Genomic DNA, 16493 nt, shown 5'->3' on the forward strand with positions numbered 1-16493 from the left:
CCCCATAGTCTTCATCCCCCCTCCCCTCCCCATAGTCTTCATCCCCCCTCCCCTCCCCATAGTCTTCATCCCCCCTCCCCTCCCCTCCCCATAGTCTTCATCCCCCCTCCCCTCCCCTCCCCATAGTCTTCATCCCCCTCCCCTCCCCATAGTCTTCATCCCCCTCCCCTCCCCTCCCCATAGTCTTCATCCCCCTCCCCTCCCCATAGTCTTCATCCCCCTCCCCTCCCCTCCCCATAGTCTTCATCCCCCTCCCCTCCCCTCCCCATAGTCTTCATCCCCCTCCCCTCCCCTCCCCTCCCCATAGTCTTCATCCCCCCTCCCCTCCCCATAGTCTTCATCCCCCCTCCCCTCCCCCTAGTCTTCATCCCCCCTCCCCTCCCCCTAGTCTTCATCCCCCCTCCCCTCCCCCTAGTCTTCTCTTCTCTCCCATACTGTCCCCCTCCCCTTGTCCCATAATTACTTACCTATCTTGTAGCGTTTCTCGGCAGCACAGGGCGCACCGCGGTACTGGAACTTGAATTTCATGTTCCGGTTTCCGGCGGGACTGAAAGGAAGTGCGCACACTGAGCTGAGTGCGCACTTCCTTTCAGTCCCGCCGGAAACCGGAACATGAAATTCAAGTTCCAGTACCGCGGTGCGCCCTGTGCTGCCGAGAAACGCTACAAGACAGGTAAGTAAAGCTTCATATTCGCTCCATAAGACGCACAGACATTTCCCCTCACTTTTGAGGGGAAAAAAAGTGCGTCTTATGGAGTGAAAAATACGGTAACTTAATAGATAAACTCCAGCTTACACTGGTGAATAACTCTCAAATTTTAAACGATGAGACCGGATATGTGTACCATAACCACTGAATCACTGCGAGAATGACCGCCACCTGAGGTTAAAAGTGTAAATAGTAAGTGTGTCTATTGAATAATCAATAGTAATAGCAGGACTCTGTGGAAATAGTTATTAAGGCAATATGAGTTCACAAAATAGCAATATTGTGTAACAAATGTCTCAGCTTTTTGTATCTTTTCTTCCCATATGTGGGCAAGAAAAATGAAACAATAGCTGAATAAAATTAATCTAGTAAAGGTTTAACCACATATGTTTAACCAGTACACTGAAAAAATAAATGAATTTTGGGAAAGATATGTATTATATGTATTATCAGGATCCTCTGATGAAGTGATCCTACGATCACGAAACGCGTAAGGCAGGATTCTATTTCGATTCCCAGGAGAGTGAGCAGGAGAGTGAGCTGGAACGCAAATCTGAGCTGCAGTGGAACGCACGCGGCTGTCCGCAAGTCTGTCTGCAACACGAAGAGGTCCAGATCTGATTTCATCCGGCCGGTGAGAGAGATTTTTTAACATCTTTTGGACACTCAAAACTTTAATTTGACAGAAGCTGCTCTCCAAACTTGGGAACTTTTATTGTCTTTTATATTTTATGTGTTAGTTATTGACAGTGATTTATTGCTAATAAAAAAAATTTTCTACTTGAAGCAATCTGTCGGCTGCACATATAATTGACACAGTTTTTCTACTACAGTGGGATAATACATATCTTTCCCAAAATTCATTTATTTTTTCAGTGTACTGGTTAAACATATGTGGTTAAACCTTTACTAGATTAATTTTATTCAGCTATTGTTTCATTTTTCTTGCCCACATATGGGAAGAAAAGATACAAAAAGCTGAGACATTTGTTACACAATATTGCTATTTTGTGAACTCATATTGCCTTAATAACTATTTCCAGAGTCCTGCTATTACTATTGATTATTCAATAGACACACTTACTATTGTTGAAAAATAACCTTTATTGTAAATTAGAAAAGTGTATATTTGACCAGCCTGAAGTCCACTTTTTGGGTTACAACATCTCTGCATCGGGATTTCAAATGGATCCTAAAACACTAGAGGCTGTACTACACTGGCCATTACCCTCTGATTTAAAAGCCATTCAAAGGTTTATTGGTTTTGCCAACTATTACAGAAGATTTATCAAGGGATTTTCTTCTGTAATAGCCCCCATCACTAATATGACTCGCAAAGGGGTTAGTAGCACGGTATGGTCCAAAGAGGCTGTGAATGCTTTTGAGACTCTTAAACAAAGACTTGCCTCTGCGGACATGCTAAAACATCCCGACACCAGTAAACCTTTTATATTGGAGGTTGATGCATCCAAGACAGGGGTAGGGGCTGTTCTCTCTCAGAGAGAAAGACAGGGAACACCATTGCATCCTTGTGGCTACTTCTCCAGAAAGATGTCTCCTGCGGAGCGCAACTACGATATTGGCAATAGAGAACTGTTGGCCATTATTCTTGCCTTCAAGGAGTGGCGACATCTTTTGGAGGGTTCCAAGGACCCCCTGTTGATCATAACCGACCACAAAAACCTGGCATATATAGGGGATGCCAAACATTTGTCTTCCAGAAATGTTCCACAAACATGTCTAAGGAACAAAGACAGTTCCCTGGTATCCCTGGATGCATGAGACGAGGAAACATAATCGGGACAGGACCCTAAAATCGGGAATGTTGGGACGGGTTGTCTATGAGCATTTGAGGTATGCATATATATTGGTAGATGTCTTGCCCAAGTATACTTACTGTTGAGGTATTCTGACCAGGATACTCCAACTAGCCTGAGCCGAATTTCATTTCTGAGAGAGAGTGGATTATAGCAAGGGCTCTAGTGAACTCAGCCACCTTAACATTTCTGCAAAGTGAATGTTGTCAACACTTTATACTTACAGTACAGAAATATCTGCACAGAGCATTTTACAGTTGCAGAGAAGAATAAGAAGTACCCTACCTTAATTTTTTCCCCTTGCAGCTTTTTATTTTTTTTATTTGAGTGACAGAAACCTTTACACAAGGTGTCATTGGTGCATGTTACAAAATATTTGTCAAGTTTTTCTTTTATGATTTAACATTGAAAAAAAAGTACAGAAAACAAATCAATAACTTAAACAATTACAATTAAAACAAACAGACAAGATTGTGTGGTGTGCTATACAAACGTGTTAGAATTACCAACTAAATTGTGTATGTGACAAAGGTAACCTCGCCACTGGTTTTTGGAGGAGCCCATTTGCCAGCCTCCTGCCCTGTGACTATGGCCCCTGTGATAAACCTTGCTTACAGGCACTGTTTGTGCCTTTTTGGACATGGATAGCTACACTTCAAACTCTCCAAGCGGCATTTCGAACTCCCGAACAACCGCACGACCCAGAGACCACCCTGGAGCTTGTTAACACCTATTAACAACTTGGAAAGCTTCTCACCGCAGTGTTCTAATTGTTCGTCTGGGTGGCTGCAATTCCTATAGACAACCACGAGGTGGCGGCCATCTTGTTCGCATGAACGCAGGCAGCAGTGTTTGGGCATGAATCTCATGGAACTAAAATCGGACACAGAAACTCCCGAACACCGCTGGACTTTTATCATCACCTGCGTTCGGTTCTATACAAGTTAGAAGGGCACTGAACCCCTGAACTGATCTGGGTGATTTTTGGATATGTTGTTCACCCAGATCATGGCTATCAGGGGATGTAAACTGTTGTGGGTATTTTGTGTGTTTTAAGGTACTTTTGGGGTTTTATAAAAATGTGTTTTTTTTCTGTCTGGAGATAGTTAAGTGAATACATTATCTGGCTCAATTATCTCCCAGGCAGAGGGGAGGGATTGTACGTTTGTATATGGGAGTGTCGTGCATTTAAACTCTATTGTCATTAGTCTGTGACTTTGTATTGGAGTTCCCCACAGGTCCATGTGGGAGTGCCCTTTGCATAGGGACTTGCATAAAAGGCCAGTGTGGCTACCATTAAAGAGAGATTAGTTTTACCCTTCATAAAGTCTATGCCTATGTTTGGGGGATTGGAGAACTTTTATTGCAGGATGATGTTTTAAAACAAGTTTTACCTCCAAAACTTAAGGTGATTTATAATAAAGCCAGGAATTTTGAGTTCCCACCTAGCACCGAGTCTGTTGATAAACAGAATTCCACTTTTTCCCCCAAACCTAACAGTTTTTTTTTTTTTTAAGTGTGGTCGTTGCAAAATGTGTAAAAACCTTCCAAGTTCCATTAAAGATTTTAATAGTACCATTACTAAAAAGACTTATGAGATTAAACATTTTATTAATTGTTCCACAAAAAATGTAATCTATTTATTACATAGCCCTTGTGGGGCACAATATGTGGGACTCTGAGAGAACGCATTTTAGAACACCAACAGGCAATAGCAAACAAGGACACAAAACATAGTGTACCAAGGCATTGTAAGAACTGCGCTCTCTTTGATCCTAAAAGTTTTTTATGTTTGGGAATAGATGTAGATGCATGACACTAGAAAGGGGGATATAGTGAAGAAGGTATGCCAACTCAATGGATATATAAATTAAAAATATTGGGGAATACTGATCTAAATGTTTATCTTGACATTATGGATTTTATGTGATTTTTTTAATAAGATTTTTATGGAGTATTATGTGTTTTTTTTACATGATTTTATTAATTTTTTGATCCTTTTCGTTTTTTCTCCTTCCTTTTCTTCCCCCTTTTTGGGGGGTTTTGATATGCGGTGTGATAATTTGAACAACTATTACATTTATATTAATATATTTTGTATGGTCATGTTGTTTATGATGAGATTTTCTGAGAGTGGATTTTATGAATATCTGCATTAGAAATTAATTTACTGTCACAATAGGAATCCAGTATTTTATGAATGCCTGTATATATGTTTTTTCTGTGATCATTCATGATACCATTGTTTGGATGAATTGGCTGTTACCACTGTATGTTTTAATCGATTTCTAATATATATATATATATATATATATATATATATATATATATATATATATATATATATATATATATATATATATATATATATATATATATATTTAACACACCTTTGAACAGTTGATTCATCCACACATCTAGGTCTTACCAATTTTATGTGGTTGCATTGATGTACGCGGGAGTCATAAACTTGTTGAGAAGATTTACTAAGTTATTGCCCATGCACGACCTTTAGGATCAACGCTGGGTACCTCCGTGGCCATTTTTGTGTGTGTATATAATAGGATCGCCGGTATAGATACCGACAATTTGTTTGTGTAATACTACTTTCTCCCTACCTGATGGTCCCATTGGGAGATGAAATATCGGTGCAGACACTGGGGAATTAGCCCGGGTGTCTCGACCAAATGGCTTCTTATTTTAGTCGCTGTATAGGATTCTGGCACCCATCTTTTTAGTGGGAATAATAATCTATGTATCAGACTCACCTCATCGGATACAATACACGTGTTGAACCTACTGAACATTGATTGGCTGGGTATATAACCGCAATGGCGGGGATTACACCCTAGCTCTTCCTTTAGAAAGTCCTGAGGACGAAAAAGGCAAGACAAATTTTGGAGCATCCTGAGGTTAACCTAATTCTATCGGGACATCCTTCTATCTTATCCAGACATCAGTGACCTCTTTTCCTATACTCCTTGGGATCCAGAACCCGGTGAGGTGGATAGACTAATCTGATAGAGAACATTTTGGAGGTCTATTTGACCTATCTACGTGACTTTCTGGCCACATTTAGTGGCAGAGTGTTTGTGAGTGCAATAATTACCTTATTTTATATTGTTATATTGTACGGTTTTACACTGTTATGTTTTTATGTTTCTAAAGCTGGAATCTCTGTTCCCAACTGGGATTATTATTATACCAGTACATTCCGAGGGACCTATTACCAGTGTATGTATACCATTTAGTTGGTAACTCTAAAACATGTTTGTATAGCATACCACACCGATCTTGTCTGTTTGTTTATATATCCTGTTTTTTTGGAGTTAACAGAGGTGTAGGTGGAAAAAGGGATATACACTATACTCTTTGTGTTTTCAATTATGATTAAAATACCAAAATAAAAAGAGGAGAGTGGGAAATAAAGGGGTACCACCGCCATGAGACCTAATGTTTCCAACTAACATTTGTATTTTTTATGTTAAAGAGGTGAAATCCCGATACAGATCCCAAACTTTATAGAAAGAGGGCAAGGTGTTATGCACTGTGGCTGTTAGCTGATCCATTAAGTGATTTTCATTTATTTAGGCTCTGAACTTTCTGATCAAGGTCGCTAAGGTTATTTAGTTAAACAGTTTCTGTGCCATCTTTGGGAAGCCCTCTATGGGCCTAGATCAAAGAGTCTATTATAAACTGTCGCCAAAAGGCCCCTTACTACCTCTGAAAAAGCGTCCCATTAGTGGGCAGGACCACCGCATATGGAAAATATATACAAAATATCCAACAATCATCAGTAGGAATTTTCCCCATACAACATAATTGGACAGGAGTGGTGTAACCCTGAAAGAAAATGTTATACATTGGTTTCTGTGCTGTGGTTCATATGAAGACTCTGGCTACTGCTTCCCAAATGACCCCCCCACCACCTCGTCCCCCATCCCCCCTCCATCTCTTCCCTAAAACCTGCTCCCATTGAAAAATACAACGCATTGGTCACAAGACTGTGGAACGGCAGCATACGTACTCATATATATGTGACACTAGATCCTCCTGATATGTGCCCTGGAGGCACAAATTGTCACAAGAAGTAGGGGGTTGCCCCATCGCTCTCTGTACTTCAGTCTAGTGGGCAAAATACCATATATGCAAGTAACAAAATAAATCCTTACTATTTAAATGGGTTGTTTTTCTTCTTTAAAACTGCAGAGCTAATGACAGGTCAGGCTCCATAAATGTAAATAGCGTTGTAAGGTCACTATATCTAAGTCCTTAAATCCTTAAAATTCCATGGACACAATCCTGGAGAGAACTCTCTGTCCCCAAGTACTGAGGCCAAACGAAATATATATTTAATTTATCTCATATGGAGAGGGATGAAAGAATAACAAGACAGGGGGGCGGAGCCTGACCGCCTAGCTGTACAGACGCGGGGGACAAGAGCTCTGCAAAGCAGGCAGAATACAGGGCACAATCGGCGGCTACATAGCTCAATGATTCACCGGAGGGTGCACTACCCACGTCGGGGGTGCACTCCTGAATCGAACGCGGTCCCCACTAAACAGGCGGATCGAGACTGCGGACGGGTTTTCCCGGCTACGCGGCCCGTAGAGGCACTGAACTGCCGAGGTACATGCAAGATGGCCGCTCTGCAGAGACCAAAGAGAAAGAGCACAGGCACCCAATCAACCACTTACCCCCTGGAGGACCTTGACCGGCTCTGCTTGAGCCTCTGCACAGCACTGTGTGACCGGAGAATATCCAGCAGTCGAGCGGCTCGAATGGTAGCCTTGTGGATTCGCCCTGCAACCCGCCGACGCCATTAATGGCTCCCACTTCAAGCCTTCAAAGCGACCATCCGACCTCGCAGGCGCCAAAAACAGCGCCTTGCAACCTGGGCGCATGCACCCACTCCCACACGCACAGGAGCTGGGACACAGAGCAACCCCTACATACCAGCAACTCACCCAATCAAAGAACCTCAGACCAGCGTGACGCTAATCCACTCTCCAAGGCAATAGCTGAACAACACACCACTACACAGGAGAAAGCTTCACAGATGTGCCAGAGACAGACCCAAGCCAGGGGCTCCACCGATCCTGCATCAGGCCTCAAGAGTTGGCGTGGGATGACCATCAAAGACTGCTTCAGGGACTAACCATGCTCCACAGCACACAGAAGCAGGTTCAACCCAGAATGCACACAGCTGATTTCCCTTCACCTAGGCTGTAGTTAATTTATGTGTGCACGTCCTGTCTCAACCAAGCTTAAAGGTTAACAAGCAACATATATTAGGGTTGTCTTACTAAATACGTATGTACCATAGAATCTCCATAACTCAGTGTTTAGTTCGCCCTACAGATCTAACTAACGCCCCTGGAACATACACAGCCTTAGTAATATGTGTACCTAGCTCTCTAGATATCCACCCTTACAATGTGCAGTCTCATCAACTTGTTGTTTAATGGTTATGTTTCAATATACTATATATAGTCTTGGACCTGCCTGTACTGTACTGTTAGGACATTGCAAGATCTGCTAAGCTAAGCTAATACCAAGCACTACTTAAATTCCTATCTTTATGTTTGAACCTGGTCAACATCTTCTGAACTAAAAAAAAATTGTGCACATACTCTCGAATACCTCATTGTTATAAGTGGGTACCTCACGCGTGTTTTTATATTTCTATGCACTGCTAAATAAATATATATATATATATATATATATATATATATATATATATATATATATATATTTTTTTTTTTTTTTTAAACAAGACAGATATTTCTCCACAGGCAGAGCATGCCACACCATTATCTGTGCTAACTGGGCAGAGTAATAGTACATCAGAAGGTTTGGTAGTCATAAACCTCCTCTCAATTGTTGTAATAATGCATATTCCTTGCCAGTCTATGCCATGTATTACCACAAATGAATGAGTCTATAGCTTTTTGTATATCCTCTAGAACAGGGGTAGGCAACCTTCGGCATTCCAGATGTTGTGGACTTCATCCCCCATAATGCTCTTACACCCATAATGCTGGCAAAGCATCATGGGAGGTGTAGTCCAAAACATCTGCAGTGCCAAAGGTTGCCTAATGCCTGCTAAAGAACCTGGTTCGAACTGGGAGAGCCAGGAATAGAAAAAGCAACCTCAGAAGGACATTAATGTTTATACTGTGCATTCTACCTATCAATGAAACTGGTCTCTGCACCACACGACTCCAGATTCTTCTTGACATTGTGAAACATTACAGGAGCAGTTCGCTGGAAATAAACTTTTTGAATCATCTGCGACCTGGAATGCAAAAGGAGGATTTAATCTGCAACTTATATGTTGATCTAACTAAATCTGTGTTGGTAGCTGACAGGTTCTTGGGTATTGCGTAGGATTTTTTTGTCTACATTAACCTTATAGTCAGACAAAATCCAAAATCTTTGAGTAGCGCAAAAAGTGGGCATAGTGCAAATAGGGGATCTGCTAATGTTAGGAGGATGTCGTCAACATATGCCCCTATTTTAAAAATCTCTCCTCCAACCCAATGCTCATAATGGATTGGTTCTCCCTTATAAGATGAAAAAGAGGTTACAGTGAGAGGGCAAACTGTAGAAGGGAAAAATTTAGCAACTCTGTCTCATCCCATTGGATTGAATGAAAGGAGGAGGGCGTATCCGGAGGACGGCCAACTGTGCCTGCAGCCCTATGTATAGAGCCGTAGTTGCAGAGAAGGCGTCCATGCCTCACCCATCCTCCAAGCCAAGTCCACCTCTCCCTGGTATTATCGTATAATTGTCGTTCAGGATTGAACCCCACCTAATCAGGGTGTATTAATTTCGGCAGTAAGGGATGAAGACAGGCAGTAAGCAACCATGCCAGCACTTTGGTGTCTGAGTTGATCAATGAAATGGGTTTTTAGTTACCAACTATAATAGCTTCCCGCCCCATCCTTCCGCAGTAAGATAATGTTGGCCAGCTTAGTCTCTGGGGACAGAGAGTCACCACTCATTGCTGGACTGAATACTGAGACCATATGAGGAACCAATATCTTGCTTAAGACTATGTAGTAAGAGCAGCTGTAGCCATTTGGGCCAGAGGCCTTATTCCCTTAGAGGGTGGATATTGCAGCAAGAACCTAGCCCTGTCTAATTTCTGTTAGTAGAGCATCTTTATCTATGGACTGAATGAGCGGGAGGGATAGGGATTCAAAGAATCTCTGCAAGGACTCCTTGTATACCTGGTTGTCAAATAAGTTCCCAGGTGTTTGGTTATGAAGTGATTTGTCAAATTCTCTAAATGCTTGGTGTATGGCCTCCGGAGAGGATACTAGTTCCTTTGGATGTCCCTAGCTACTGTAATTGGCTCTGGACGAGCACGAGGGCACAGCATTCTGGCAAGTAATGAGTCCATTTTATTTGCTTTCTTGTAAAAGATGTGATGAGATCATTTAAGATGTATTCTAATGGCCCTTAATTCCTTTTTACGATCTGGGAGTAGGATCCACGTTATGTCTAGACTCCACCATGCGTAGTGCCTTTTAGAAGTCAAGAATGACTTGGGACGTTGCTTTTTTCCCTGTGAGTGGCTATGCTGATTAAATGATGCCTGATCACTGCCGTATGGGAAGACCAGGTAATGGATGGAGACCTCAGTAGAGGAATTAGTAACAAAATATTACTGTATAATGGGAGTCACCTTATCAATCACCTCCTGATCTCTCAGTAGTGTTGCATTAGGCCTCCAGAATCAAGGGGTCAGAGAGGATGGATTTCTGATGTGAATGGCTATGTCCACATGGTTGGATCAGGAGACAGCATTAATCTCTCTTAATTAAAGGTAGAACACTGCTGGAAATCAGAAACATATCTAAGCAGAAATAAGTTATATGAGCGGTGGAATAAAAAGTGTTTATCTGGATGATGGCTTCTCCAAATGTCAATCAGAACCTATAAATATCCTCAGCAGTCCATCCTGTCCGCCAGCACCATGACACCTAAGATCTAGAGCAAAACTCCTGTCAGTTACCAGACACAGTACTGCATTGCAGTCTCCACCCATAATGAGGAAAACTCCACTCAAGGGACCCACCAACTCTCCAAGATTGTCCAACAATGATCTATCTAAATGATTAGGTGCATATACATTCAAAAGGTGAAGTTTACCAGTAATACACACATATCTCCCATTGTAAATCAGTCTGAACCTGTGTAAAACTGTAATATGGATTTCTTATGAAAGATTATATCAACCCACGGTGTTTGCAAAATGACCTGAAGGTGTATTTCAAATTGCAGTCATTTAGAGAGATATGGAAGGTTTTGGGTAGATACAACTCTTGAACAAAGGCAATATCAGTTTTAACCCTTTGAGTTCTTTAAACAATGGATGCCTTTTCTTTGGGGAATAAGGCCCTTGACATTAATTGAAATGATTTTCAAGGTCATGGGGTCGACTAACTTATCACTGGGGAAATTTAATGATTTGTGCAATGTTTTGAGGACCCAGGACATACTTGAAAACGAGAGAAATCTCAATGTATCCATCCTGGAAAAATATTTTATAAATAAATAAAAGACCAAGAAGGGGATATAGTAACATCTCCAGTGCATTTTAACCGTTGTGGTATAAGGTACAGAAGTAGGGGAGGGAACAAAAGAAAAAAATTTACGAAAGTATGTGCAGTCAATAATACAGCCTGGTCTCACCTGATTCCATTGCCATTAAAGATCTTGAAGGGATTAACCTGTGCATAAAAAGAGATTACTGATAATTCCATCCCCTTAACCCCTTAAGGACACATGACATGTGGGACACGTCATGATTCCCTTTTATTCCAGAAGTTTGGTCCTTAAGGGGTTAAAGGGTAGGACAGAAACAAATGGCTTGATGTAGGCATCATCCTGGCTCCACTTCCTGGATGCCTATTAGGCAATCCACTATTGCAATAATATAGTCAGGATAAAAGCCAACTTCCAGAAGCAACTTGAAGAACACAACCCACCTCGCATGACCAATAAACTATTGCCTTCTGTATCCTCTTTATGTCTTATTCCCTCTTTGACCCCACACACCCTTATTCTCGCAAATATTTTTTGTAATTGCAAATTTAATTATTTTTGTCTTTTTATTTTACCACTGTTCATTCACCCTTATTGTTTTCCCCTTTCTTCAGTGTCCAAAGTCCTGGGATAGTGTCACAGATAAAGGTAAATTAATGGTTAAAGGCTTTGCCTCAGTCAAGTCCTTCCATGTCTGCAGTAGTTAAAAGTTAAATTCTTCACTCCTGCTTGATAATAGCTAGATCCCTAGATTGTATAATTCTCACCTGGGATTTTTTAGCGAGTAAATCTTCAGAGTTCAAAATAGAATAATAAAAGTAGTAAAATTTAAAAAGTAATAAAAAGGTATATGGCACAGAGAGTATAAAAAAGGCCAAAATTCCCTTGTTAATTTACAATATAAAAAGCCAATAGCGCGTTTCGCCAACACAGGGCTTATCAAATGACAATAAGAACATAAACCTTGTTTGTAAGGGTATATATAGACAATACAATCAATTGTAATTTGAGTTTTGGCGCCAAAATGACGTCATTAGCATAAGACAATAATTAAGTGAACAAATACATCTCAAAACATAAAAACAATTTATAGAATACAAGATAAAAATAGGGTAAACAATAAATTACATTTTTAGATAAAAACAAGGGGTATTTGTTAATTTTTTACATTTAATTTGAATGTTGGGTAACATATACCCCTTTACTACTTTTATTATGCTAACCTGGTTATTTTGAACTCAGAAGATTTACTCACTAAAGAATCCCAGGTGGGGATTATACCACCTACGCTTTATAAGTGAGCAGTATTTCCCGCTCACTTAAATGTGAGTATAATACCTTATTTTACACATTCTATGGAAGAAATTTGTACAGAAAACACTATTTTGTACTATATTTTTTCCTTGCTGAGTTATTTTCTACTGTCAAAACAGATTTCTACTCTGAGGAACCTTCCGAAAAAAATCATCTCTTATAGCCTACCAGTGGGGGATCAACACCACTGAATGCGAACTAAACCAGAGCTAGGACTAGCTCGAAAATAGGTGTTAGACCATTAAAATTATCTACCTCATATCCCGTATCTGTGACACACTACACTATTTTAGTCTCCTCTATTTTTTTTACATAAATCCACTGGATCAGGAGACACAAGTACTCCAAGACTCCGTTAACAGAGACTCATTACCAAAAACTGTACTCTTCTACAGTATACTTTGGATTTTAAAATCTAATATTTTGTTCTTTGGCTTTTAAGTGTAAGTACATCTTAACATAATCTTTTAAATTATTTTATATAACATTACTGTGGCGCAACCTAATATTTGTTTTTACTGTATTCCATTTCATTTTTGACGGTCTTGAGGGAACCTCATATTTTTAGGTTTTGCTGCCTACATCTTCTGGCTGGATACAAAAGAGCTGATCCATTAATTGTCTACCTTCCTATTTAAACTCTATTGCTTTTGAACTTTTCATAAGATCCTGCAACCTCACGGGATACTCAATAGATCCCATTTTGATGGACGCCGGCCGCTGCGGAGCCACGCTATTTTATAGCCCCACGTCCGTCCACGGTATTGACGACGTCAACGTGCGTGTGTGACGTCACCCAAAGGATGCGCACGCACATTCTGGGGTCAAAGGCTGGTTACGGCCAATCGGATCTAAAGGAAGCTTATTTAAACTCATTTTTACTTTTCCTCATTGCCCTGTCGTGGTTTCCCTTAGATGGTTATCCGAGAGTGCGTTCCTGGTTATTGACTTTGGCTTTGTTTTAACTTCCCTGACTTCTGGTATCCTTGATTATTGGCTTTCCCTTATTGCTATGTCCCATTCTGTGTCCCTGACCTCGGCTAGTATATTGACTATGCTTCGGTACGGTTAGACGTTACCCTTAGTCTTAGGTGTGACACATTACTGCGTGCTGGATCAACTATAATCCTGACAGTCTGACAGGAGGAGAGAGCTGTGCTGCTCCCCTCCTGCCTGTGTGTAGCGTGGCCAAGCAGTCTGTCAGTGTCAGTCTGTCACTAAGACAGCACTTCCTGACAGACCGGAATGCAGCCGCCCCGTGTTCCTCCAGTCATAGGGGGGCCCAAGTGGTTGCCTCCTGGCCACCAAATGGACCCCCCTGGTGGGCGGCTGTGTTCCCGGCAGAGGGAGCTGTGTGCTCCCTGCTCTGCTCCCTCGCACGCCGTTTGCTGATGCCAGGAGCCGGAATATTACGTCATATTTCAGCTCCCTACATTCAGTATTCAGCCCGCGCAGCGCAAGGCAGCAGAGCAGGGAGATCACAGCTCCCTCGCCATCTCTGCCGGAACACAGCTGCCTGCCGCACTGAAGCCCCACTGGACCCCAGGGACAGATCCACGCCAGCTCTCCAGGTAGGGAGGCTGGGTGGACATTTTTAAAATTTAAAAAAATATGAATAGTATGTTCGGGAGTGTGTGAGTGCATGTGTGTCTGTTAGTGCATGTGTATCGGTTTGCTGCATGTGGGGGGAGGGGACGTACGGGGTGGGAGGTCACACTGGGCCCCGTGGTTTCTATTTACGCCTTTTGCGGTGACATATGATAGTATGTACTCTGCTATGCGTGAGAGTATAGCATTAAACTACCACTATAGACACCCAGACCACTTCAGCTCAATGAAGTGGTCTGGGTGCCAGGTCCATCTAGGATTAACCCTTTCTGCTGTAAACATAGCAGTTTCAGATTTGTTTATATTAGGGTTAATCCAGCCTCTAGTGGCTGTCTCATTGAGAAATGCTTTCCTATGGACTGATTGAATGCGCGCACGGCTCTTGCCGTGCATGCGCATTTGTCGGAAGAGGGAGGAGAGTCCCCAGCGCCGAGGGAGCCCAGCACAAGAGAAAGGTAAGCGCCTCCCCCTAGAGCCCGGCGGGAGGGGGGCCCATGAGGGTGGGGAGGACCTATTAGCACTATAGTGCCAGGATAACGAATTTGTTTTCCTGGCACTATAGTGGTCCTTTAAGATCTATGGGGAATCAGACACAACCAATTCACTGCAGCCATTGGGATTGACACTTAGGCTCCGCCTTGTGTCAACAAGTATCAAGCAGAGGAGAAATACAGAGAGCAAGTGGTCCCTCCTTTGTCTCTGTATATCTCTTGACTGAGCTGGAATTTCGGTGAAATTCCAGCATACTCATAATACGCATTTAAATACTCATTTTTCAGGGGAAGGGGGTGGGGCATAACAGTGGTGCTTTATGGATTTAATAACAGCAGGTCAAAGGTAATTCTACATCCCATGTGATAAGAAATGCAAAAAAACAACAACCTGCGAGCTGTTAAGAGAACTCAATATAATCCAACCATAAATGAAGGTAAATAGCAAACGGGCCGGGAAACTCGCATGTCTCTTTACTGGGATGTTAATGACGTAATTATAATAGCTTCACCAGGCTTGTGCATTCTTTCCCAAAGTGAACACTTCAGGCAATATCACTCACCTCGACTACCCCCTCCTGTCAACTACCTCCGCGTTGCCTCGACGATCCATACGCTAAGAATGTCATTAGCCAATCAGGACGTTGGGAATAAAGAGGCTCCGAGCTCGCACCAATGGTAGCAGGACAGAAGCGGGCTCTCGCCGACTATAAACGAATGAGAATGGCGCGGCCATCTTGGTTTTGGCAGAGAGTATGATTACTGAAACAGTACTTTCCATACTTTAGAGCAAAGTTGACACTTGACAGAAAGAAAGGCGTACTATCGACAAACGTATTGTATCTGGTACAAAAGTGTACAGTTTTGGGAGTTTATTCTACGCCAGGTTTGATTGACGCCATTTTGGTTGTGGCACGGCGAGTTTGCAAACCGTAAACGCCATTTTGATAAGGGCAGGTTCTCATTTTGTAAAACAATTAGGTTACAGATGCATAGAGACAACTGAGTGCATGTCTTGTATTGCTGGGAATTGAAAGTTAAATTATATGTAAGGTCAAAAGAGCCAAGATTAAAAAATATTTTTTCTAATTTGACTACTTTTGTCCTAAATGTTGGAATTCACTTTGAATTCATGGCAAGTCTTTTTTTTTTTGTATGAAGTCCAAATAGCAAGAATTGCAGGGTTCCCAACATTGTTCCCAACAGTCCCTATTTTAGGTTTCTGTCCCGCCATAAAGATTGAGTTCTCTAGTCTGGCCAGCCTCCAACCTAATTACATTTCAGAGTGCGCAATTTAAATGCTCTCTGTATGGCCTGTGCCCACTCACGGCACTAGAACATCCAATGATGGCTGAGGACAGGTTCCCTGGTGTCCCTAGATGCAGGACTCCAGCATACTAAATTGGGAAGGCGATAGAACCTCAAATTCGAGACTGTTGGGGGGGCATTCAGTGGTTTATGACTGTGGTTTTTTGTTTTTTTTTTATAAGTGACTCAAATTATGTTCATGGTTTTTGTATTACGACTTAATCATCAATTGTAAAGGCAACCCGTTCTTAAATTTTAATATATCAAACAATAAAATAAACTTTAAAAACCTTGATTCAACGTACCCCTGTGTTTAGAGTGGGGTTCCAATTTACTGGGAAAAGTAGCAGTTCTGTAGTAAAAAATTATAGTATGCAGTTGCCTGGGGGCCTAAGTGATTATTTTTGTTCATAATAAGCATGAGTTTTGAGGGAAGAACGGTTTCAATTACAATGGCTAAGTACTGAATTAAAGGCCATTCAATAGTTATAAAAAACAGCCCCCTAATGGTAAGCAAGCAGTACATAAATTTGACATCAATGATCCTTGGAATAAAAATACACTTAGCGGGTCCACCCAAAGCAATCAAGGTTTATTGCTTAAAGGTCAATGTCAATCCTGACAAGTCACAGGAATCTTTATACAGCTGCTTACAGGTTACCAGTGCATCAGGTGAATACTTGTTATGTT

General features: G+C 41.6%; 1 protein-coding gene across 4 annotated transcripts in view; it reads right to left on the minus strand.

Moving 5' to 3' along the window:
• PLA2G6 (phospholipase A2 group VI) overlaps positions 1 to 15105 on the minus strand; it is a 63509-nt gene extending 48404 nt beyond the window's left edge. For 2 of the 4 annotated variants that reach the window (XM_063426435.1, XM_063426432.1), the window contains exons 1-2: positions 10220 to 10517; positions 8717 to 8824 (exon numbers count right to left, since the gene is read on the minus strand). In XM_063426435.1, the coding sequence (XP_063282505.1) occupies positions 8717 to 8768 (52 nt within the window). In that variant the 5' untranslated portion in view covers positions 8769 to 8824; positions 10220 to 10517. Of the gene's footprint in view, positions 1 to 8716; positions 8825 to 10219; positions 10518 to 15058 lie in introns of those variants that run through there. The other 2 variants (XM_063426433.1, XM_063426434.1) reach the window with 2 other exon arrangements.
• Between the last annotated feature and the right edge of the window lie 1388 nt (positions 15106 to 16493).

Source organism: Pelobates fuscus, chromosome 7 (assembly GCF_036172605.1).
Source record: "Pelobates fuscus isolate aPelFus1 chromosome 7, aPelFus1.pri, whole genome shotgun sequence".
In the NCBI taxonomy this organism is placed as follows: Eukaryota; Metazoa; Chordata; class Amphibia; order Anura; family Pelobatidae; genus Pelobates; species Pelobates fuscus.